The sequence below is a fragment of the Penicillium hispanicum genome (genome assembly GCF_028827665.1).
Source record: "Penicillium hispanicum strain IBT 35686 chromosome Unknown utg000003l_segment0_segment0, whole genome shotgun sequence".
NCBI classification, from domain to species: domain Eukaryota; kingdom Fungi; phylum Ascomycota; class Eurotiomycetes; order Eurotiales; family Aspergillaceae; genus Penicillium; species Penicillium hispanicum.
The window spans coordinates 1,144,433-1,167,825 of record NW_026623195.1 but is presented as its reverse complement, the minus strand read 5'-3'; the positions used below and the strand labels follow the sequence as shown (position 1 = coordinate 1,167,825).

The 23,393-nt window shown below is 51.4% G+C and overlaps 6 protein-coding genes across 6 annotated transcripts; 3 read left to right on the top strand and 3 right to left on the bottom strand.

Moving 5' to 3' along the window:
- Positions 1-404: 404 nt before the first annotated feature.
- N7459_002836 (putative rRNA biogenesis protein RRP5) lies at positions 405-7,938 on the top strand (the record flags this gene model as incomplete). The annotated part of the gene is made up of 4 exons (XM_056942021.1): positions 405-845; positions 918-5,309; positions 5,366-5,913; positions 6,867-7,938. 4 exons carry the CDS (start codon positions 405-407, stop codon positions 7,936-7,938), a joined length of 6,453 nt encoding a protein of 2,150 aa, XP_056801904.1.
- A 444-nt stretch (positions 7,939-8,382) lies between these two features.
- Positions 8,383-9,561, bottom strand: N7459_002835 (urease accessory protein UreD; the record flags this gene model as incomplete). Its single annotated transcript, XM_056942020.1, has 1 exon — positions 8,383-9,561. The coding sequence occupies one exon, from the start codon at positions 9,559-9,561 to the stop codon at positions 8,383-8,385; it is 1,179 nt and encodes a 392-aa protein (XP_056801903.1).
- Positions 9,562-11,057: 1,496 nt separating this feature from the next.
- N7459_002834 (cohesin subunit IRR1) lies at positions 11,058-14,661 on the top strand (the record flags this gene model as incomplete). Its single annotated transcript, XM_056942019.1, has 2 exons — positions 11,058-11,505; positions 11,558-14,661. 2 exons carry the CDS (start codon positions 11,058-11,060, stop codon positions 14,659-14,661), a joined length of 3,552 nt encoding a protein of 1,183 aa, XP_056801902.1.
- Positions 14,662-16,455: 1,794 nt separating this feature from the next.
- N7459_002833 (karyopherin alpha) lies at positions 16,456-18,445 on the bottom strand (the record flags this gene model as incomplete). The annotated part of the gene is made up of 3 exons (XM_056942018.1): positions 16,456-17,364; positions 17,424-17,933; positions 18,209-18,445. The coding sequence occupies 3 exons, from the start codon at positions 18,443-18,445 to the stop codon at positions 16,456-16,458; spliced, it is 1,656 nt and encodes a 551-aa protein (XP_056801901.1).
- A 487-nt stretch (positions 18,446-18,932) lies between these two features.
- Positions 18,933-20,936, top strand: N7459_002832 (uncharacterized protein; the record flags this gene model as incomplete). The annotated part of the gene is made up of 4 exons (XM_056942017.1): positions 18,933-19,190; positions 19,251-20,146; positions 20,184-20,582; positions 20,651-20,936. 4 exons carry the CDS (start codon positions 18,933-18,935, stop codon positions 20,934-20,936), a joined length of 1,839 nt encoding a protein of 612 aa, XP_056801900.1.
- A 724-nt stretch (positions 20,937-21,660) lies between these two features.
- N7459_002831 (CCCH zinc finger protein) lies at positions 21,661-23,241 on the bottom strand (the record flags this gene model as incomplete). The annotated part of the gene is made up of 4 exons (XM_056942016.1): positions 21,661-22,493; positions 22,558-22,900; positions 22,962-23,105; positions 23,167-23,241. 4 exons carry the CDS (start codon positions 23,239-23,241, stop codon positions 21,661-21,663), a joined length of 1,395 nt encoding a protein of 464 aa, XP_056801899.1.
- Between the last annotated feature and the right edge of the window lie 152 nt (positions 23,242-23,393).

The window sequence follows — 23,393 nt, the reverse complement described above, 5'->3', positions numbered from 1 at the left end:
TTCCTAGAATTTATCGATAGTTCCGGTGCCAGTTTAGATCTACAGAAGCCCTCCTTTCTATTATACAGAAAACTCGGTGTAGTATACGCAGCTTCCCAGCGCGAGAAACCGTGTAATGACAGGACAGAACTCTTAAGTCGAAGTGTATTCAGGCGAAATTTCTTTCTGTTTTATCATTTCATTCAACGGGTTTAGAGTTTTCCAGAAAGCCCGCTCATTATCTCAACTCAACAACGGAGTGTATACTTCATACCTAGCACCGTTGGTTCCGAACACTCAAATCCGACGGGCGGTCCCATATCCTCACCGCCCCAATTCTGCCGGGCATTATCGGATTTTTCGATTTTTTTTCTTTGCGATACGAGAATCTTCAACCGTGTACGATTCGGTCTTGCCTTCCAACAATGGCGCCGATCAAGCGCAAGGGGAATGCGCCCGAAGAGACGACCACTCGCCAGCCGCAAAAACGTGCCAAAGTCGGTGCAGAGGTGCACAAAAAAGAGCAGAAGTCCCAAGACTCTGCCCCGAAAGCTTCAGAGCTCTCTGTTCTACGTGACGATGAGCCCTCATTCCCTCGTGGAGGTGGTAGCGTCTTGACGCCTCTGGAGCGCAAGCAAATTCAGATCCAGGCGACCAAGGATGTCTTGTTCGAGCAGAAAGGACCCAAGAAATCTACCCGTGAATTCGATGATAATGAAGATGACGAAGACGATGTGGAAATGGAAGATGAAGAGACTACCGCCACTGCAAAAAAGCCAAGGAAGAAGAAGACTAAGGGAAAGAAATCCACAGACAATGAGAAGTCTGAAAAACAAAGCGTTCGCATTGAACCCCTCAGCTTCAAGGTATGGATGAGATTCAGAAGAAAAAGAGAGAAAAACAAAAGCCTTATAGAGCACGCCAGCTGACGTTTGCAGCGCATTGTTCCCGGATCTATGATTCTCGGACAGGTTTCAAGCATCAATGCCCACGATATTGCCCTTTCTCTGCCAAACAACCTCACAGGTTATGTTCCTTTGACTTCTGTCTCGAAAGAACTTGAAAAGCGGATCGAGCAATTGCTCAATCAAGAGGAAGACGACGAAGATAGCTCGGACGAAGTATCCTTCGACCTTAAGGATCACTTCTATATCGGTCAATACCTGCGCGCTCACGTCATTTCTACCGGAACCGATGTTACTGAGGGCGGCGGTCGTAGCAAGAAACGAATCGAGCTCTCGGTTGACCCGAGACAAGCCAACACTGGCCTGTCACATTCGGATCTGGTGACAGAGTCTGTTGTCCAGGCGTCGGTTGTCAGTGTCGAAGACCATGGTTTGGTCATGAACCTTGGTATCGAAGGCTCAGATCTGAAGGGCTTTATGTCCTCGAAGCAAATCGATCCCCGGGTGGACTACTCCAATATCAAGGAAGGCACGGTTTTCCTTTGTGTCGTCACAGGTCAAAACCCCAGTGGCAATGTGATCAAGCTCTCTGCCAACTTACAGTCGGCTGCGTCCATCAAAAAGTCGCACTTCCTCAGCGCCGCCCCTACAATCAATTCATATCTCCCGGGTGTCGCCGCAGAGATTCTGTTGACCGAGGTCACACCGAACGGCATGATGGGAAAGATTATGGGAATGCTTGACACGACCGTCGATCTGGTTCAGTCTGGCGCCAATGACGGCGAGGTCGACTTGGTGCGGAAGTTCAAGATCGGGGCCAAGATCAAAGGCCGTATTGTCTCAACGTTCCCGTCTGCTGAACCATTCAAGGTCGGCTTCTCCATGCTTGACCATGTCCTCAAGCTTTCTTCCGACGCCCGTGGGCCTGGTTCCTCCGACGAGGCACCTGCTATCTCTGCAATCATCCCCGAAGCAAAGGTGGTCAAGGTCGACCCTGGTATGGGAATATACGTCCAAGTCGGTGGAACCAAGCACATTGGATTCGTTCACATTTCCAGACTTTCCGACGGCAAGGTCGAGTCCATCTCCGATGATTCTGGCCCATTCAAGGTCGGTTCTACTCACGAAGCCCGAGTTGTCGGATACAATATGATCGACAACCTCTATCTCCTCTCCTTCGAAAAGACGGTTATTGAGCAACCTTTTCTACGCCTTGAGGACATCACCGTCGGGGCCGCAGTGAAAGGAAAGGTGGAGAAACTCTTAATTGGTCCTACCGGTATGGATGGGCTGATTGTCAGTCTGGCTGATGGCATTACTGGCTTGGTTCCTTCCATGCATTTTGCGGATGCGCAACTCCAGTTCCCCGAGAAGAAGTTCCGGGAAGGGTTGAAGGTCTCGGCGAGAATCCTGTCCGTGAATCTCGAGAAGCGGCAGATTCGACTGACTCTGAAGAAAAGTCTGCTGAACAGCGAATCCGCGATTTGGAAGGACTACAAGGATATCTCGCCTGGATCTCAGTCTCCCGGTACTATTGTCAATTTGCAGCCCCACGGTGCTGTCGTCCAGTTTTACGGGTCTGTTCGTGGCTTTCTTCCTGTGTCTGAAATGAGTGAAGCCTACATCAAGGATCCCTCCCAGCATTTCCGACTAGGCCAGGTTGTCAATGTGCATGCTTTGAGTGTGGATGTATCACTGGGCCGACTCACAATCTCTTGCAAAGACCCGTCAACATTTACTGAGAAGTACCGTAAGGCCTTCGAAGACATCCATCCTGGTTTGCTCGTTACCGGAACCGTCTTCGAGAAATCTAACGATGACTTGCTCCTTAAACTTGAGGATTCTGGACTAGTGGCCCGTCTGGATGTTCAGCACATCATTGACGGATCTCCTTCCAAGCAGAACGCAACCTTGTCCAAGATTCGTGTGGGCCAGAAGCTTAACGATCTTTTGGTTCTCGATATTCAACGTGCTCATCGCCTTATCCGAGTGTCGGGCAGGGCCGGTTTGAAAACGGCTGCTAAGAAGGGATCCATGCCTAGCAAGTTCGACCAGGTGCAAGAGGGTTCAACAGTGACAGGCTTTATCCGCAACATTACACCTGTTGGACTGTTTGTTGAATTCTTGGGTGGTCTGACGGGTCTTGTGCCCAAGCGTCTTGTCGATGACGCTAACCTCGCCCAACCCCAATTCGGATTGTCAAAGGGACAGTCTGTGTCGGTTACAGTGCACTCGGTTGACTCTGACTTCCAGCGATTCATTCTGAGTCAAAAGGCTTCCGAGGCCACTCACGACGGTCCTAAGAAAACCAAGACCCCTACTCAGACTGACGACTCTGTCGCCAACCCTGTTGATGAGAATATTACAACTCTCTCCGACTTCACTTTTGGGAGAATCATCAAGTGCAAGGTTGCCTCCATAAAAGCAACCCAAGTCAATGTTCAACTGGCAGACAACATCCAAGGTCGGATCGACGTTTCTGAAATCTTCGACAAGTGGGAAGACCTCAAAGATCGAAAGCAACCTTTACGGTTCTTCCGCGCTAAACAGGAGCTCTCTGCCCGAATTCTTGGCATTCATGATGCTCGCAACCACAAGTTCCTCCCTATCTCCCATCGCAGTGGCAAATACCCTGTTTTCGAGCTCTCTCTCAAGCCGAGCTTCCTTAAGGCCGCCAACCCTGAACCGCTGAACATGGAGCAAGTTAAGGTTGGTTCTTCCTGGATGGGCTTCGTCAACAATGTTTCCGATGACTGTCTCTGGATCAACCTATCTCCCAACGTCCGAGGCCGACTGCGGTTCATGGATGCGTCTGATGACCTATCGCTCCTCTCCGATGTTGAGAAGAACTTCCCCATTGGCTCCGCTCTGAAGGTCCAGGTCACTGCTGTTGATGCTGACAAGGGTCACCTTGATCTCTCGGCTAAGCAAGGGTATGACAAACTGTCCTTCGGAGACATCTCTGTCGGTATGGTTCTACCCGGAAGAGTGACCAAGGTCACAGAGAAGCAGGTCATCATGCAGCTTGGCGAGGCGCTTGTCGGCGCGGTCAACCTTATTGATATGGCCGACGACTACTCCAAGGCCAACCCGACGGTGTACCACAAGAATGAAGTCCTCCGGGCTTGTGTTGTCGCTGTTGACCAGGCCAACAAGAAGATCTCCTTGTCACTTCGTCCGTCTAAGGTACTGAGCTCGTCGCTGCCTGTGCAGGATCGTGAAATCACTTCACTCAAAGATGTCAAGCCCAACGACGTTGTGCGGGGCTTCATCAAGCGCGTCGCTGATGCTGGTCTTTTCGTAGCAGTCGGCCACGATGTGACCGCTTATATCCGCGTTTCTGATCTCTCTGATTCATACCTCAAGGAGTGGAAGGATTATTTCCAGGCTGACCAGCTAGTCAAGGGCCGAGTCACTGTGGTTGACGTGGAACAGGGCAAGTTGCAACTGAGCCTGAAGGAGTCTGTCCTGGACCCCAACTTCAAGGCTCCAGTCACCCTTCGGGATCTCAAGCCCGGTCAAATTGTCACTGGTAAAGTTCGAAAGGTTGAGGAGTTTGGCGCATTCGTTGTCGTCGATGGATCTGCGAACGTCAGTGGTCTCTGCCACCGTAGCGAGATGGCGGAGAAGCGCGTGGAAGATGCACGCACCCTGTATGACGAGGGTGACGCAGTGAAGGCTAAGATCATCAAGATCGACCGCGAGCAAGGAAAGATTTCATTCTCTCTAAAAGCATCTCACTTCCAAGACGAAGAAGACGATGAGAGCGAGGACGAGGATATGAGTGACAACGGTCTCGGTGGTGTTGAGCTTGAGGAAGGTGAAAGTGACGGTGACGATGACGATGACATCTCTATGGGAGGTGTGGATGTGGAGGAGAGCGATGAAGATGAAGTGAGCGACGAGGATGTGGCTATGACGGGTACTAAGCCATCCAAACAGGGCGGCCTTGGCGCTGGTGGTTTCGACTGGAGCGGCAACATTCAGGACGATGAAGATGCCGTTGCTTCGGACAGCGACGATGCTGATGCAACGAAGAAAAGGAAGAAGAACCGCAAGCCTGAAATCCAGGTCGACCGGACCGGTGATCTTGATGCCAACGGCCCTCAATCCGTCGCTGACTATGAGCGTCTTCTCCTGGGTGAGCCTGATTCTTCGCTGTTGTGGTTGCAATACATGGCATTCCAACTTGAGCTGGGTGAGGTCGAAAAGGCTCGCACCATTGCAGAGCGAGCTCTGCGCACCATCACCATGGGTCAGGATTCGGAGAAGCTGAATATCTGGGTGGCCTTGTTGAACTTGGAGAACACGTATGGCAACGATGACAGCCTCGAAGAGGTCTTCAAGCGTGCATGCCAGTACAATGACCCCCAGGAGATCTACGAGCGGATGATCAGTATTTACATCCAGTCTGGAAAGAACGAGGTATGTGGTATATACATTTTTGGTCAAAGGTATCGGTTGCTAACAACCCTTTCCAGAAAGCGGATGACCTCTTCCAGACCGCCATGAAAAAGAAGATCTCCACTCAGTCCCCGAAGTTCTTCCTCAACTACGCTAGCTTCCTATTCGATACCATGGCTGCCCCCGATCGCGGCCGGGCTCTGCTCCCCCGTGCCCTTCAGTCGCTACCGGCGCACACCCACGTCGAGACAACCTCGAAGTTCGGACAGCTGGAATTCCGATCGGCCAATGGTGATGTGGAACGCGGCCGCACCGTGTTCGAAGGCCTGCTGTCCTCGTTCCCCAAGCGCATCGACTTGTGGAACGTGCTTCTCGATCTAGAAATCAAGACCGGCGATTCGGAGCAAGTCCGCCGCCTGTTCGAGCGCGTGCTTGGCCTGCAGAGCAAGAAGGGTGTGATCAGCGTTGACTCGAACAAGAAGCTGAAGCCCAAGCAGGCTAAATTCCTCTTCAAGAAATGGCTTGATTTCGAGGAGAAGCTCGCGGCTGCCGAGAACGGCGATGAGAAGATGGTAGAGGAGATCAAAGCGCGGGCCGCGGCCTACGTCAAATCTCTACAGGAGGAGTAGAGTCATCGTTATTCTTTTGTTGTCTAAAAAATACGGGTCCTATTTGTATCTCATGGAGCCCGTGGGTGTTTGGGATCATAGCATTATATAAAGCGCCATTCACAGATCTGCCACTATTTTACTGATTGATCATTTTGCGCTGATGCACTGCCCTCTAAGTACGCCTATCCCAGGCCGAGTGTCTTGCATGGGACGCACTCACAGATGTAAAAGTACATAGACTAGCAGGTATCAGCAACCCGTGGACGAGGTACCTGAGGGTGGCGGGCTCTGCGCGCTCCCGTTGGTGCGTGCAGCCGTTCCACTAGCACCACCCAATCATTAGCATCACCGCTGCAACATGGCTGGAACGTCTGGGCAATGAGCTTTGACGGCCCCCGATCTAGCACTGAACCCTCAACTACCAGTGCATCGGTTGAGCCAAGGAACCACCTCCATCACACTTTCAATATGACCCCTCCAGATGAAGCTGCACCTCCTGCCCTTCTCTTCTCCCCTCACGCGCTAACCTGACCAGCAATGGGGGGCTCTTTGCGACCCCAGAGTGTGCAAGGCCGCGGCACATCCTCAGAGTGTCTACTCGAGGTGCCCTTCGAGGCGTACACAGACTCGCCAGACGATATCGATGCTGCCGATGTTAACCAGGCCAATGTGCGAATTGACACCATTCCCCATGACCAGGTGGGGCCGGGGTCAAGCCAATGGCGTCAGACGTTGACTGGCTGGATCCCTTCATTCGCAACGCGCCGCAGCCTTGACGACGACGAGGACAACCTACTCTTGCTATCGGAAAATCTACCGCAGCGTCAAAAGCGATCCTGTCGCTCGCGCTTCTCGCGCCATTTTGGGCGCGGCCTGCTCTGGTTCTTCGTGATGTTGTAAGTTGTGGCTTTCGCCCTACCTGATCTTGACACCTTGAATACCTCGGGAACTCACATTCCAACCCCAGAGGCATCATCCAGTTCATCTCGCTCGCTTGCGGTATCGTTCTTTCCTTCTTTCCGGACGAGTATGATCGCGCTGCTCGCAACTGGATGCACACGGGTGACCGCGCCGAGAGTTCCGACATCTCGCATTGGCCTACGGATCTCTCACGCGAGATCATTCCCGTCGGCTGCCACTCGCATAATGACTACTGGCGTCGGGTGCCTCTTTACTCGGCCCTAGAAGTGGGCTGCATCGGTGTCGAGGCAGACGTTTGGTTGTTCGACGACGAGCTCTATGTCGGTCATACCAAGACGTCCTTGACCTCGCGGCGTACCTTGCGGTCCATGTACGTTGACCCGCTGGTCAGGATCCTGGATCACCAGAATCCCACTACGTCATTCCAGCGCTCGATCAGTCGACCTCCGCACGGGGTCTTCGATACGGATCCCGAGCAGACGCTGATCCTCTTGATTGATTTCAAGACGGATGGGGCAGCAACCTGGCCGGCGGTCGTAAAGCAGCTTGCTCCGCTGCGCGACCGAGGCTACTTAACTTATTTTGATGGGCGCGAACTGATTCCCGGCCCCGTCACGGTCGTTGGAACAGGTAATACGCCATTTGATCTGGTCACTGCGGAACCCTCCTACAGGGATATCTTCTTTGATGCCCCGCTAGCCAAGCTGGTCGATGGCGGAGATCTGAAATCTAGACAGGAAGCGCTGTATAGTTCGAACTTCAAGCGCTCCACTGGCCTCGGCCAAGGCCAGTCTGGCATGCCGGATGTGATCACGGCAAACACATTCAACCTCACCAACAGTTACTATGCCTCTGTGTCGTTCAAACAAGCAATCGGCTTCCCCTGGCCCTTCCACTTCAGGCAGCACCAGATCGATCTGATCCGTACACAGGTCCGCATTGCGCATGACCATGGCCTGAAGGTGCGCTACTGGGGCATTCCCAGCTGGCCGCGCAGTTTGCGCAATCATATCTGGCGAATCCTTGCCCAGGAGGGTGTGGATATGTTGAATGTGGACGATCTGGTCAGTGCCACCAAAGGTGATTGGAAGATTAAGATTTTCGATTGGTGGGTTTGAGTTAACCGTTACCATGGATGAATTATCACGATATTTCCTCGTTTTACCCAGGGGCGTTTGGTTGGTATGGATTGATACTTCAAGATACCTTTTCCTATGTTATTATAGACTTCTCATTGCTATGAATTTCTAGAACATAGCTTTGAAGCTGACATGGGTGAACGTCATTTGTGTTATCGACTTCGTCATGATTGCAACACGATGCAGTTGGTGCTATAGGCCCAAGTTTTGTTTACACTTTTGCAATATCCCAATCAAGTTCATGCCCAAGGAAATTGCGCTAGGCAATCAAACTAAATGCAAGAGACTAAGAAACAATACAAGGACATCAAAGACAAGGCCAATAAGGCCTAGAAGACATCGAAGCCGTAAAGGCTCGAAGGGTATCACCGAGGATTCGTTTTTGATGAGTGCAAAAGATGCAAGAGCTTGAGAAGAGTACAATCATAGACAGAAAAGCGCCTCTTCGCCAAACTCTCGCACGATGCTACCTTCTTCACGGAGTAGACCGCCAAGCCAATGCTTAGCGGTCTCAAAGTCCTTGGCGCCAAACTTGACCAACACAAATCCCGCACGAACGCGAGCTGCGGTCCAAGTCACATCGCCCTTCGTGCTGAGTGATGGTTCAGGCGCCGACGAAGGTGCCGTTGATGACCAATTCCGGCTGCCAATTCGCGGCTGCGATGTGAACTGATGCATGAGGTACGTGCCGAGGCTGTCAAAGACAGGACCAGACAAAATCAGTGTGCCCACAACTCCATGCGGCCTTGTTCGTTCTTGGATGACGTTTAATGGCACCAAGCCAGCTTGCGGAGGAGGAGTGTGTGTACGACCGGAATGATTATTTAAGCCGTCCTCTTCTAGACCAGGGTTCTCGCCTTCAAGGGGTTCGGTCTCATCGTCTAGAATGACCGAGTCCCGCAGAAGAAGGCGGCTCTTGCCAGTCTTTTCATCGGTGGCCCAGACTTCATTGCGACCCTTCCAGAACCGAAAATCCCAATTTTCGCCGCGCGATGTGCGGCCCTGTGTCACCCAGTCCAGTACACATAGGCTGCTGCGCTGGTCACCCGTGGCCGCCGCATCCACAGTAAATGTCTGTAACTGGACGTAGCGGCTATTCTGGAAAGGCACGGACGGGTCTGGGAGATAGCAGAGAGCAGATTGGTGGCCAATGCGCACGCTCAGTGACTGCTTGCTCATGTCCGAGAGGTGCTCGTTCGCAGGCATCTGCTTGCGGTGGCCCTTGATGACATTAGGGTTGTTGTTACTTTTGGGATCTGTTTTGAAAATTTTGGTGCTTCCTTGTGGCGTGGTGACCACCATTCTTGTCTTGGGGTCGAGCTTGATTGACACCTCAATGTGGTCGCCGGGAAGAAGCCCGCCACCATAGGTGAGAAGGTAGAGGTGGACGGGTCGTGATGGACATGAATCTGATAGTGCGGAAGACTCTGGGCTAGGAACGAATCCTGGTGCTCGCGGGACCAGCTTCAATGGGTATTTATAGGTGAGGGTGGTAAGAGTGGGGTTGTTGGGGGGTAGGAGGGAGAGGACGACGTTTCCCTGCCCAGGCTTCGCAATGGAAGACTCGAAGGGCGAGCGGATAGGCATTGCTGGTTGTCGCATGGTAGAGGATGGAATCGTGGAGACCGTGAAGGTGTTGGTTTAGAGGAGTCGGTTTCGGAGAGGAGGAAGGGAGGTTTTTATCAAGGCTGGACAAGTGGACACCGAACAAGCCAAGAGGGCATAGGTATTGGATCAGTAAGGCGTAGTACAGGCAGACTGCAGCATGATGTCTTGCAGAATAGCGTCTTACCCCGGAATCTTGGGGGCGTGACTGGTATAGTTATAGTTGATTTTAGTCGGGGCGATGATGGCATTCATTAGTCAAAGGTGCATCCACCTATTGTTGGTCTAGGTGGTCCAGATCCAAGGACGATGTGTTAGGCGGGGGTCCCTCCTGACTTCGTCATGCATCGATTTCTCTTGGCTCCGTCAGCGTGAGCAACAATGGACGGAGGAACCAGCAAGCCAGCGAGTTTCTATGACACACAAGATCCCTACCGTCCGCCGAGGCGCTGCGCGGGGGGCCACGTGATGTCATTCCGGCGGTGATCATCGGTCCCGTGATGGGTGGTTTAGGTAATACACTGCTTGCCTGACACTCATGGCCGCCATGTCTGCTTCAAACCCGTCCAGAGATATATCCATGATGCTTTCCTCTATATCCTTATACCTGCGCTGTCTGCTATTTATCAATGAGATGGGATATCTTCCTTAGAATTTTTAGTAAGACCTTTCCACTGACCCTCAAGACTAACCCTGCTCCTCGTAAGATCTCCGGATCTCTGACGGATCGGCTCCCAAGGTCCGAACAACCCCCCTGTAAGTCGCAAATAAGAGGCCACAAAGGGTCCTTGACGCATCTGTTCGTCACGCAAGAGTCATTTCCCAATGATCTAGTTCTGATAAGATTAAATGAAATGAAATAATCTGTGGTATAGGAGCATTGTGTGGTGTTGTTCATTGTAAACCGCGGCTGAAGTTGGGGAGCGAAGACTAGTACAGTATGTCGTCCTTCTACATATTATGGAGGATTTTGGCTGCACGGAATATGTATGATTCATAGCCGATTCTATTCCTTTTCTAGTGAGTGTTGACTGAGGATAAAGACCCCCGAGGGTCGAAACTGCTCTGCTTCTCCAATTCTTGCCTTATAATAATGGCATCAGGATCTCACAACTTTTGCGGTTCGCAAGGCATACAGGCACCAAGGCTGTAAGGCATTGAGTCGCGTCCACCTCCTTTACGCTTCGCTCCAAACCCCCACCCTCTGATCCATCGGGCTTCACTTTTTTCCCTAGGGACACACTTGCATCCGAAGTGACGCCCATTGATTTGAAAGCCCTTACCCCGAACCACCAAAGACACCAACGCGAAAAGAACATCCGCCCATTCCGTTCACTTTTCGGTTCCCGTTTGCTGTCGTTGCACCGCGCGTTCCACGGAGCGCGTCTCGACTTGACGTACCTACTCCATCTTCGTCTTGACCATCTGGTCAGCTAATACAGGCTCTTCATTTCCACAGGCGCGAAAACTCACCTCAGGGAATTCCATCCACCATGGATGTGGACAATCTCAGTGACCAGTCGTCCACTCCCGCGGAGGATAGACGCAAATCTGGTCGGACGACGCGGCGACCAGAGGTTTTCTCACAGACCACACATTCCATCAACGATGCCGTTGCTAGCATCAAGCGAAAGCGTGGCGACGCGCACGATGGCGAAGAGAACGTGTCCGAGTCGGAGAGCGACGGCTCGGCCGATGAGGCCGATGAGGAGGCCGATGAGGAGGAATTGAGAGAAAGACGACGCGCAGCTCGCAAGTCTAGTTCGAAGAAAACCGTATCCAAACAGGGGACTCGCGCAGCAAAGAAGCCCAAAGTTGCCGGCAATGGCGTCGGCAGACAACTTGCCTTTCGACCAGCTCTCAATGGTCGACTTCCGACCTCACGTCCTCGCAAGCTCAAGGTTCGGCCTAGTCTGGCAGCTGGTGAACAAGGGTTGTTTGGTGAGTGGATAGCAACCCATGGTCAAATCGACAGCAGCTAATGGCATCATAGCGGAGGTCTTCGGGAAGAGTAACAATGCCGACACGGCTGCAGCGCAATGGTTGAATCAGTACCAGCGCAACAAAGTACGGGCCATTCGAGATTTGGTCAATTTCATGCTGCGATGCACTGGGGCGCCACTGGAGATCAGCGACGATAACGTCGAAGACGTGGACCATGCCCCTGATCAAATCGAAGAATTGCAGAGTGTCTACGACCAGCAGCGCTTCACTGAATACCCGCTTATATCTCGCTCCAAGACATTTAAGGCATTTCAGTCTGCGCTTGAGGAATTCATAGTTGCACTGATCCAGACCTTCCACCACTCTTCTGTCATGTACACTGACGAAAACTTACTGGAGAACATCCAGATCTGGGCAACTGCCATGTCAGACTCCAAATGCCGCGCTTTCCGACATACGGCAACAATCATAGTTCTGACAATTATGAACACACTGTGTGACGTAGCGCGGGAGGTGACCGAAACCGTGACGACTTCCCGGAAACAGCTTGAAAGCGAGAAGAAAAAGAAGTCCGTGAACAAAGGCCGAGTGGAAGCCATCCAGAAAGCCATTTCGGATGGTGAACAGAAGGTAGCTCGTCTAGAAGAGTTCTTGCTCGACGGGTTCGACACTATCTTTGTTCATCGCTACCGCGACGTTGATGACATTATTCGTGCAGAGTGCATGGCTGCCATAGGTGGATGGATTCGTACGTACCGCAACATTTTCCTGGAGGGGCAGTATCTCCGGTATATTGGATGGACCCTTTCCGATGCTGTCGCCAATACTCGACTAGTGGCCTTATCGCAATTGTTGCCTCTTTTCACGAACAGGGACAACATCGGAGTTCTTCACTCTTTTGCTGAGCGATTCCGCCAGCGTATTGTTGAGATAGCCACACAAGATGCCGAAATCACTGTGCGCGTTGTTGCTATCGAGTTGCTTAATCACATTCGCGAAGGGGGGCTGCTTGAACCGGCCGACATCGACGCCATCGGTCGATTGGTGTTCGATACTGAGCCTCGAGTCCGGAAAACGGCTGGTCAATTCTTTGTTGCGAATGTCCAGGATGCGTTTGAGTCGGTGACCGAAGAAGTCGGTGATGAGATCAATGAGTTGTTTGCGGATGATGACGAAAATGACCATGAATCGCCAAAACGCTCATGGATCAAGTTCAAGTGTCTTGCTGATATGTTCCAAGCCTACGATGAACAGGAAGCTGAACAGATAGAAGCTCCCCCAACAGCGCGCGATGTACTATCAGGAGCGTCAGCGGATTCACGCTTTGTTCTAGCAACTGAGGCTATCTTCCCTGATATGGAGGAGCTTTCTCAGTGGCAGTCTCTGGCAGGTTACCTGCTCTATGATCATTCACAAATCGCCGATGAACCACCTGAGGACGATACGACGGCAGTCATCCGGACAATGTATAAAATGCAAGAAGGGCATGAGTCTATCCTCTTGGAGGTACTCTGCGCTACAGTCAAGCTCAGGGTACTCGAAATTGCGAAATCTGACATTGACAAGCGTGGTCGCAAGGTCAAGGCTCTGACAGCCAAGATTCCCGAGCTTCAAGAGGAGATTTCTCATAATCTCACGCAGATTATTCCGCAACTTCTCAACAAATTCGGTTCTACCCCTGAAGCTGCGTCTGCCGTCCTGCGCCTGGAGCATCTCGTGGATCTTGATACAATCCAGGACCTTCAGAAAGATGCTACAGCGTATTCGTCCTTGTTAAACGACATTAACAAGCAATTCCTGACCCACTCAGATCAGGATGTTCTGGCTGAAGCTAGCGTCGCTTTCCTGCATGCGAAGAGCTCTGATGAGATGCGGGAAGCACTTGAAAGCAAGGTCCAGGAATTGTGGGATGATTTGCTGGAGGCTCTCAGCACTTTGTCTCGCAAGAAAGATGTGCAGGCAGGTGGCTCCATTTCAGACACAACTCTAACAGATATCACGAACACCGTCACACGTATCTCCAATCTCGCCGGTATCACGGATTGCACGACCATTCTGGAAACTGCTCCCACGTCTCGTTCCAAATCCAAGAAGGGTCACCCCGAAGCTCTCTTCAACACGTTGATTCACCTTGCCCAGCGTGGTCTCCGAGAACCAGATGAAGATGAAGATACCGCAAGGACAGAAACTGAATTGGTGGTAAATAGCATGCGGATATTGCTTTTTTACTTTATGTGGAAAGTGCAAGTACTGTCGACCGCGCTGAATGACGGAAAGGCCTCCTTCAACACATCATACTTCGAAGCTCTCACAAAAAGCCGTGAAACCTTTGCCTCAATCCTTCTGGACATCATGCAAAAGCGATCGGGTCTTGATGATCTGCGCTTTGCTGCTACTACAACATACCTCGACCTTCAAACCCTCTTCAGCACACTCCGAAACGCCGGACAGGGTGTCGGAAACGACGAAGATATCATCTTCCAGACACAGAGCCTCGTGCACGAAATTTCCCCGGAGGCCCAGGGCCTGATTAGCAAGATTCATAGCATTGCTGAACGGACATTTGGCAAGAAGTCCGGTCGAGATATTGAGCCCGCGGAGGACGACGAGCCGGCATCCGAAGACGAACCCGAGGATGACGATGGAGGGAGCGACTCCGAAGATGAGGCAGTCATGAATGAACGCCTCCGTAACAACGTCATGGCTGAGCAACGGCTTTGCGAATTGACCGGCAAACTCGTTTTAGCTATCATCGGTCGTGTTGTTGATGCTTCAGGCTCGAAGCGCGGGACTCTTAAGAAACGTTTACTCCGTCACAAGACAGCCTTAGGCCAGAATTACCGTGAGGTCCTGTCCTACCTGGAAGAGCGCAAGCCTCGCAGTGCACCTCGCAGCAAAGGGAAACAGTCTGCTAAAGGCGCGACTGCTGAAGCTCGGGCGCCGGCTCCTGGAGGAAAAGACTATAAATCAGCTGAGCGCGTCGACGAAAATGATGAACAGGAGGGTGACCATGATGACCCTGTGGAAGAGGATGACGAAGAAGACCTCCGTGCCCGTGAACTAGTTGAGGAAGACATTGACCGCGCAAACGATGGTGAGGAGTTGAATAACGTGGCTCCTGAGTCCGACGAGGATGAGGTGATGGGCGACTAATCGTGGACCCATTTTCACTGCCTGGATTTTGCTCTGCTTTTCAGCCTTCGTTCTGCTTCCTTTTTTGTCCCATCTACATCTTCAATGTCTAAATTCTTATTCCATTTCTTGCTCCGGATATACTCGGTCGTTTCAATTATGTACGCTATGGTTATTTTACTGTCTCTATCACCTACAATGGAATGGCACACTCAATTTGATTGCTTCCAGTTTCATGCAGTCCATTCGATTTTTCTTTGCCTAGGACAACACTGCGTCGCCAAGCTCACTGGCGCTTTCAACCCTGATCTATCTATCTGAAACCGCAGGGCATTCTACCCTCCATCCGCCAAATATCAGCCTCTACATAGCTAGTCGCATTGCATCCCATACTATATTTTGAGGCAGGTCGATCGTAGAAAAGGGCCCGTCTACCCTTGCAGCATTCCTGTCTCGACATTCCAAGAGTTGGGATTTAGATCCGAAACAAACCAGGCCCAAAGACTCGCCCAGTAGATAGCTTAGTTCCATATAGCTATTACTTACGTTTGCGAATGGGTTAGGATTGAAGCCCCTGCCTATTGAGATTGTGGAAAATAAAATCAACAACGGAGAAGTGGGCAACTCCCTTTTCCCGCATGTATTCCGCTGTCTTTGTGTTGAAGCGGTAGCAGTATGGAGACTGTGTACGGTCCATGCTTTACAGGTTTGGCGTGGCGATGCAAGTGTTGAACCCCAGCCACCCCAATAGACTCACTGATGCCTTTGCCAGTTACCATTGCCATATCCTCCTGGGCCTATATGACGATACTGGCCCGTACTATGTCCGGGGCTGATACATCTGCGACGATGCACCAGAGGACCAGATCAGCGCCCCCATCATCATCGAGGCGCAGTTCATAACGCTCTTCGGGATACTGTTGCCTCAGCCGAGGCGGATTATTTTTTTTAGTTCCAATTCTGAGAATGAGGCCACAGCCACTACACTCCGACTGCCTCGGTATAGCTTCATCATAGGAAGAGAGGAAGCATATGGTCGGGGTTACCAAGGGGGATTATCTACGATAGTCTATATTCTCAAGCTCACTCATCAATCTATTTTTTGAAAGTTCGGGGCTTTTATTTAGAGAAACAAGAGTAGAACTTCACTGCATGAGACTTGGAATTTTGCTGGCAATGTGTGAAAGGTACTATGGAAGTAGCGCAATCAGCAGTCAGGAACGCTTTTTTGGCTCGACTGTCAACGATTGACCAGATTCGGAACATCATTGCACGTAGGAGATCCTCCAGAGGGAGATCATTGACAGATACATTCCCTTTACCAGTGAGCGAAAGTGACTTCATGGGAGGAGACCAATAGGTCAAACCCCAACACCAGGAATTCGGAGATGGGGTGGTGACATTAACATAAAAGAAAAAGAGAACCGATCCTGCAAACGAATACGCCTGTGTATGAGGATGCTAAAAGGGGGAGGGGTTACATGACGGTGAATCTTGTTTATCGTGAATCACAAAAGGATAGAAAACGGCGAGAGGGGAGGAAGTGAAAATCGTGACAGCAACTGAGGCGAAAGCCGGGAGTGGAAAGACGGAACATAACTCCGAGATCCTTTCGAAAAAGGCACATGGAGAGAAGAACCGAGACTGGGCGCAACGATACATGGTCCCGGCGGGAACAGCGCAATCAGATCTTGCCCGTCCCGCAGAGCGAGATAGGGGGAAATATGACTTCAGCCGCCCGAACGGAAGAGGAGGGGTGAAGGGCGAGGGATATTGCAAAAGTAATATGGACAGGAAAATGGAAAGGAAACCCTTTTACATGTCCATAGAGTCACCGCCATTGGCAAAGTTAAACCCACCAGGTTGTTGCTGACCAGCCCCAAGAGTGAAACCGGCCTGGTTCTGCTGAGGAGCCAGCTCGTTAATCTCGCCGGCGGCTTCTTCCTCATCGGAGAAGTACTTCTCGATGATGTTGTAAGCCTTCATGTAGATCTCCTCGTTGGCGTTGTTCTGGCAGTCGTGGATCTTCTCCATGCCACCAGCCTCCTCGATGAAGAGAGCGTAGCGGTTGACGCGTGCCTCACCCTGACCAGCCTCCTTGTCCATCTCACCGACCTTCAGAATGTTCTCCAGGCCATCCAAAGCGACCTGAATGATCTTGTTGTCGGGGCAAGCCAACAGGTCACACAGCGGCTTGATGCATCCTTGAGAAACAAGGTAGCGGATCTGTTCAGGTTTCTGCAAACCACCTGAGGTGGCATTGGAAATGGCCCAGCAAGCTTCCTTGCGCGTCTTGAAGTCTCCGTTGGCCAGCAGGTTGATCAAAGGAGCAATGATACCGGCATCGATGACAGCTTGGATCTGGCTAGAGTTGCCAGCGGTGACGTTGGAGATGGTCCAGCAAGCCTCCTTCCGGATGCCATCCTTGGTGGAGCTCAGGAGAGAAAGCAGGGCGGGCAGAGAGCCGCAGTTGATGATGACTTGGGTCTGGACATCATCACCAGTGACGATGTTACCCACGGAGCGAAGGGCGGGGGTCTGAACAGAGGTAGAAGCGTGCATGAGAAGCTCAACAAGGCGGCGAGGAATTCCAGCTTCGATAACAGCTTGGATCTTATCGTTGGCACCATCGGACAGGTAAGAGATAGCCCAGCAGGCATCAATCAAGACCTCATCGTCCAGCATGTAAATAAGCTTAGCGAGAACCGGCAGAGCGGGGGCAATCTAAGGCGAGAAAGGAGTTAGAAAAGGGTATTATTGCCCAAGAACTTTTGAAGACGTACAGTGTTCCAGTCGGGCTGCGGGGTCTTGCCACGACAGAAGTTGCTCAACGTCCAGGTGGCGTTGCGAAGCATGCTCAGCTTGCGGCCATCGTTGATCAGGTTCAGCAGGGGGCGCAGAGCACCGGCACCCAGAACAAAGTCACGGCAGTGGGGGCTGTCACCAGCAATGTTACCGAGAGCCCACACAGCCTGTTCCCGAACGTCGGGCTCAGGACTGCTAAGCAGCTCAACGAAGATCGGTACGGCACCGGCCTCAATGACAACCTGGGTTTGCTGGGCAGATCCGGAAGCAATATTGGTCAACGCCCAGGCAGACTCAAACTGCACGAGGGTGTGTGGGGAGCGAAGGAACTCCACAAAGCGGCTGACGACTCCGGTCTCGATGACACGCTCGATAGGCGGGTTACGCTCCTTCGACAGGAGCTTGCGGAACTTCGTGGTGGCCTGGATCTGCTCTTCAACCTGATCGGAGAAGACACCCTTCACCATCTGGGGGAGTTCGACGTTGAGCTATCAAACCCATTATATTAGCTTTAAAGTCCATGGGCTATTTTCCTGAGATGTTATCTCGCAGTGGGGTCGCGTGTAGATTAATAGTGCGCGTTGGAGGGGTCGGCCCCATGGCAACAGGGCGGTGAAAAAAATTCCCTGATGATCGCATCATAAAAACAAAGGGAGGGGAGCGAGTGTGAGAACCAGGGGGGTGGGTGATGATACACGAAATATCTTCGCTATGACCCCCAGGATATGCGGCGGACAAAGGAAAAATAGAAAGTTAAACCTACCTCACTTTCAATAGCGCTGGCCTCATCGTCGCTCTCGGCGGCAGCCATGCCACCACCAACACCGATTCCACCATCCCTAGTCTGGATACCACGTCGCTTGGCCAGGTTCTCTTCACGCTTCTGCTTCCGAATCTCGACCTGCTGTTCTTCACGACGGCGGCGGAGCTCATCGGGGCGGAACTGGTTTCTGGCCTTGAACTGCGTCCGGCGGTGTTCTGGGATATAGCGTTCCGCCATGGTGGCTTTTTCACAGTAGGTAGGAAAGCGCGCCTCTGAAATCAAATATGTGAGAAGTGATGAAGATGGGCGCGCCGGAGATGGGGGAGAAAGAGAGATGTGGGGGGGGGAAGGGAAGAAGAAGAAGAAAGGATTCGTGTGTGCAAGGAGGGGAAATCATGTGACGCTCCCCCATTATTTACTGTCGCGTCGCGGATGGTTCGATCATCCCGACCAACACTCTAAGCTAAGGGTCGCTTGAGAATTCATTGCTTCTACGGGATTATCTGGATGTGTCTCTAGGGACCCAAGTAGGTTCCCAAGGTCCACGATGGACATTCATTGAGGAAATTGAACCAGGAAGCTGCGTCTCATCTTTTTGCTTCCCACTGGGATACCTAGATACTTCCTCCTGCTTGGATTCCTGCCTTACAAGGCCCAATCTGCAGCTAGGACATTCCAGGCCTCTCCCAAGGACTGGATAGTCGCAGTCTGCCATCGCCACATTATGGCGGCGAACGATCTTATGGATATCGCCACCGCGTGCTCCGCCCGAGGTCATCTCAGCGTCGTAGGCGTGGTGGTCGACAAGCTGGACATCTATCGCACTCGCGGATCTTCGGCGTGCATCACATTCACAATCAAAGACACATCCTTTGATACGCCATCATGGCAAGGTGGCCTGAAGGTCAAATACTTTAATGACAACGAGAGTTTGCTCCCGAACGTCCATATCAACGATGTAGTCCTACTACGCAACATTCGAGTAGGCGCCCGAGTTCCGTGTTGTAACATCTCCCACATAGACTGACGGTCTATTCTCCAGGTCAGCATGTTCCAAGGCAAGCCGACTGGTGTTGCGTCTCAGCATGACAAGGTGCCTTGGGCCATATTCCGGCACGAACCAGATGCGAGTGTCAGCCCTTCCATCACTACGGGGCCGGCGCCATTTTCACCGAAGCCATATGAGAAGAGGCCGGCGTTACGACTGCTGGATAATGTGGCAGTTGAGGAACAATTCCGACCACAGCCAACACGTCAAGTACCTGTTTCGCAGCAACCCTCGCAGGTGGTTCAAGCTTCTGCCCCAACCTCAAAGCCGGGCGCATTGCCATTTTCTCTCCTTAAGGATATACAGATTGGCCGGCTAAACCAACTTCTCGGTCAGGTAGTCAAAGTCAACGACTTCGATTATGAGAAATGCCTTGTCTATATCACGGATTACACAACCAATGAATCTTTCATGAACATCCAAAAGGAGGATGACGAGTCAGGGACCGAGGGGGACTCTTTTGGGTATGTGACTCGCAAGAAAAAGAACTGGCCGGGTCCCTGGGGCCAATTGACATTGCAAGTCACTTTATGGGAGCCGCACGCTGGCTTTGCGCGGGAGCATGTCAAAGCGGGGGACTTGGTTCTGATCACCTATGCTCGTATCAAAGCCGGTCGAGGTGACGGAGTGGAGGCTGCCATTCATGAGGACAGGCGGTATCCAGACAAAATTCACATTCGCGTTGTCTCAGCCGAGTATGACGACCGCGCACGAGAACTCATGGAGCGGCGAAAGGCATACTGGAAGATCCACGGGGAACCAAAGCAAGAATTGAAGAGAAATGACAGACAGAAAACGAATGAGAAAAAGAGGAAAGAAATTCGGCCGGAAGAGGGCCAGACGACCCTGCCAGCCCCAGTCTCACGAATAAAGCCGAATGAAATGGGCAAGTGGACATATTCGCCGGAAAAGTGCAAGACGGATCAGTATGCTGACTTCAAATACAACAGTCAAATCGCGATTCTATGATGTACCCGTCCGCTCCTTAGAATCCATCCTTTCCGGTGAAACGCACATTAACACTTCTCCTGACGGTGTCACCTACCAACTTCCATTCCAAAATGTCTGCTACCGACCGCTGCTCCGAGTGGTTGATTTCTTTCCTCCACACCTGGAGGACTTTGCCGTGCAAGTTCCTAACAAATCCATTATTGAACATGCGGATGGCATGGACAATGAACGCAATCAGCATATGATCTGGGAATGGCGCTTCTGTCTCCTAGTGGAGGGAGTGGAACCCTTACTGCCAAATGAGCCTCGTCGGCAGATGAAGCTTTATGTTTGGGGTGCAGAAGGTGAGCATCTGCTGAATTCGGAGCCCGTCGAGTAAGTCAAGCATGAGGAACTGAATTGCTTGTCTATCTTCAGACCCGCTGATCCAAAATCTCGCATAGTCTACGGCGCTATCCACACCAACTAACCGGGCTCCGAGAAAAGCTATTTATTCTCTGGGGGGATCTGGAAGAGAAGAAACGAGAAGCAGGTTCGGCCTTAGACTATCATCCTCAGGCGCCGGTGAAATCATTACCCTTCACTTGCCTCATCAAGGAGTATGGAGTGCCTTGTTCCCACATCCAGGATCCAGATGCGATGCCCATTGAGGATGATCCATGCAACCAGTCAGGCTGCTTCGGCTGGGAGAGACAGTTTGCCATGTTCGGGACGACGATTCATGACTAGGCCCAAAATATGGGATTGTTCTTTCACATGTTTTGTCGGCTTCAAGATCGAGAACTTCCTTCTATGGCTACTTCGTGATAGAAAGTGAGCCACTGTTGGTTCCTCGCCCTGGTTGTTAGGTGTGTATATGTGTAGCGTTCGTGTAAATATGATGTAGTGGCACTACTGCTACATCCTAGCATCCCCACCTGGCAATTCTAGGCAATTTTTAGCAGTACCCAAGGATTATGTAGGTATGATGCCGTAGTAAAATACAATTGCCAGTTGGATATACAGAATTTCGCCCTTTTTCCATTGATAGGTTATAGTGATGAGTCCACATGGATATTAATTTCCATTCCATGCGCCTGTCAGAAACGCCCAAAGATTAGGACCAATCTACCATGAGCGCACCCAACAAATTCAGAATAGAATAAGGCCACGTTGATAACCCTGATTGGTGGCACCGAAATCGAAAGGACCCAGCCCGATGAACTCCCATGGAAAGTCAAAGCTGTAGGTAGGCAGAGGTGCAAGGTCCTTTCTGACTCATAATTCTTCAAGGCAGGCTTGAAAGGAATTGGAAAACAGACATGTGAGATATCTAAGCACACTGAAGCTCACTGATAATGAATTCGCATATGCCCAGTCACGCCGGAATCGAGGAATAAAGACATGCCGATGAAATATTCAATCCGAACAGAGAATCACAGAGACAATGGTGAAGATATAGAGCAGGAACCCTTCAAACCTTTGTCACTTTGACGATATTGGTATCAATTCCGTGAGCCACAGGTTCGAAGCGACAGCTGTCGCCACGGAAACACGTCTTTTTACCGGGCTCGCTCTGGGGGCAACGGTGGCCATAAATGCATTCTGGATCATCGCATTCTAGCCCAAAGCGGCAGGGCGTCATGCGAGCAATGGCTGACAGAATATGAAGCTCTTGACGGGTTAACTTGCGGTCATGGTCGTGATAGCAATTCTCTTCGTTAGGGCATTCTCCCAGCAGAAAATAATAATTGCATAGTTTAAGTTTCTTCAGACGGTTCAAGTCGTCGCGAGGAATACTCTTGAAATCAAGGCGGTCAACCCGTTGCCCATACTTGTTCCGCTCCACAGTCTTGGGAGGTGCCGAGCCAGGCACCTTGGAGCGGACGATCTGGAAATCAGGCGAGTCGGCTTGTTTATTTGGGGTCGAGACCGACAAGGGTCCACCGATGCCCGACACACTGGTAGTGGTGGTGGATGTTCGGGATAGCGCAGGGGGGTTTTGAAGGTGCTGGGACGGAGACGGCGTGAGCAAAGCCCGCGATGGTAGGCTGCTCTTCCAGGGTGCAACCCATGCAGGTGCCATCTTAGTGGAGCGGAAAACCTCTGGAAAACTGGCGGTCCGATATGAGCTCTTCACCACGTCTAACTCCTTCTCGAATGTAATTCCTTCCAGAAGAGAGATACGGCCCGTGAGATCGGCCTCTTTCAACGAATCCTCGAGGAATCGAGCATATTCAGTATTAGAGGGGCAGCCGAGAAAGATTTGGTGGCAATGGCAGTTGTAAAGGAAGACTTGGAAGGTCTCTGCAAGGAGGGGAACAATTAGCTTGCACCTCCCCGCTGCGATAAGGTATGGCACTTCACTAACCGTGAATTTTATCGAAGGCTTTGTTCTTTCCACATCCCACATCCACAATCTCAGAGAAAGACATGGTTTCATTGAAGCCTCGAATGAAGTCGAGAACCGTAGAGGAATCCGAGACGACCCCAGTCCGGGCACACATCTCACCGAATCCCTTCACATTCAGATAGATCTTTGTCAATAATTTTGGCGTGGTAATGCTGGGAAGATTTGTAGTCAGGTAGGAGTGCAGGGACGTGTAAAGCTGTATAGCAGCATTTCGGCCGCCCTCTTCTCCCAATTGTAAAAATTCATCCTTGAAAACCATCCCTTCCCCGTCTAGAAGCACGACGACGAAAGGTTCTCGATCCTGGAGATGAACCAGCCACATATCAGCGCACGCTCAGGGACATGTCCATCGCCGCGCTCACCATAATATTCTTGATTTGGGATATCTGTTGCATCAACTCCATCTCATGCAACTGAATATCCCGATTGAAACGGGTCTCGCGTTCATGGTCAAGTTTCTCGCGTTGGAAAGAATTCTCTAGGTCGGTCACTCGTTGGAGGAGTTCCTTTTAAAAGCGCATCACATTAGCTTCGTCCTATGGAAAGAAGGGAGCAAAAGTAGCTAACCTCGATGAGCTGATTTTTCTGCTGATCCAGTGTGCTCAACTGGCGATAGCGCTCCAGATATGGTGAGGAATCCATTGCGACTGGTAAAAAAAATTGAAAAGGAAGATGGGGGGAGTTGGAGAGGAAGAAAGATGGAGATTCTTCAGGATGGGCCCGGTACCATAAGGTTAACAGGGCGCTTGCGCGATATGAACACGGCGGCTAGCCCACACAAGACCTGATTGCGC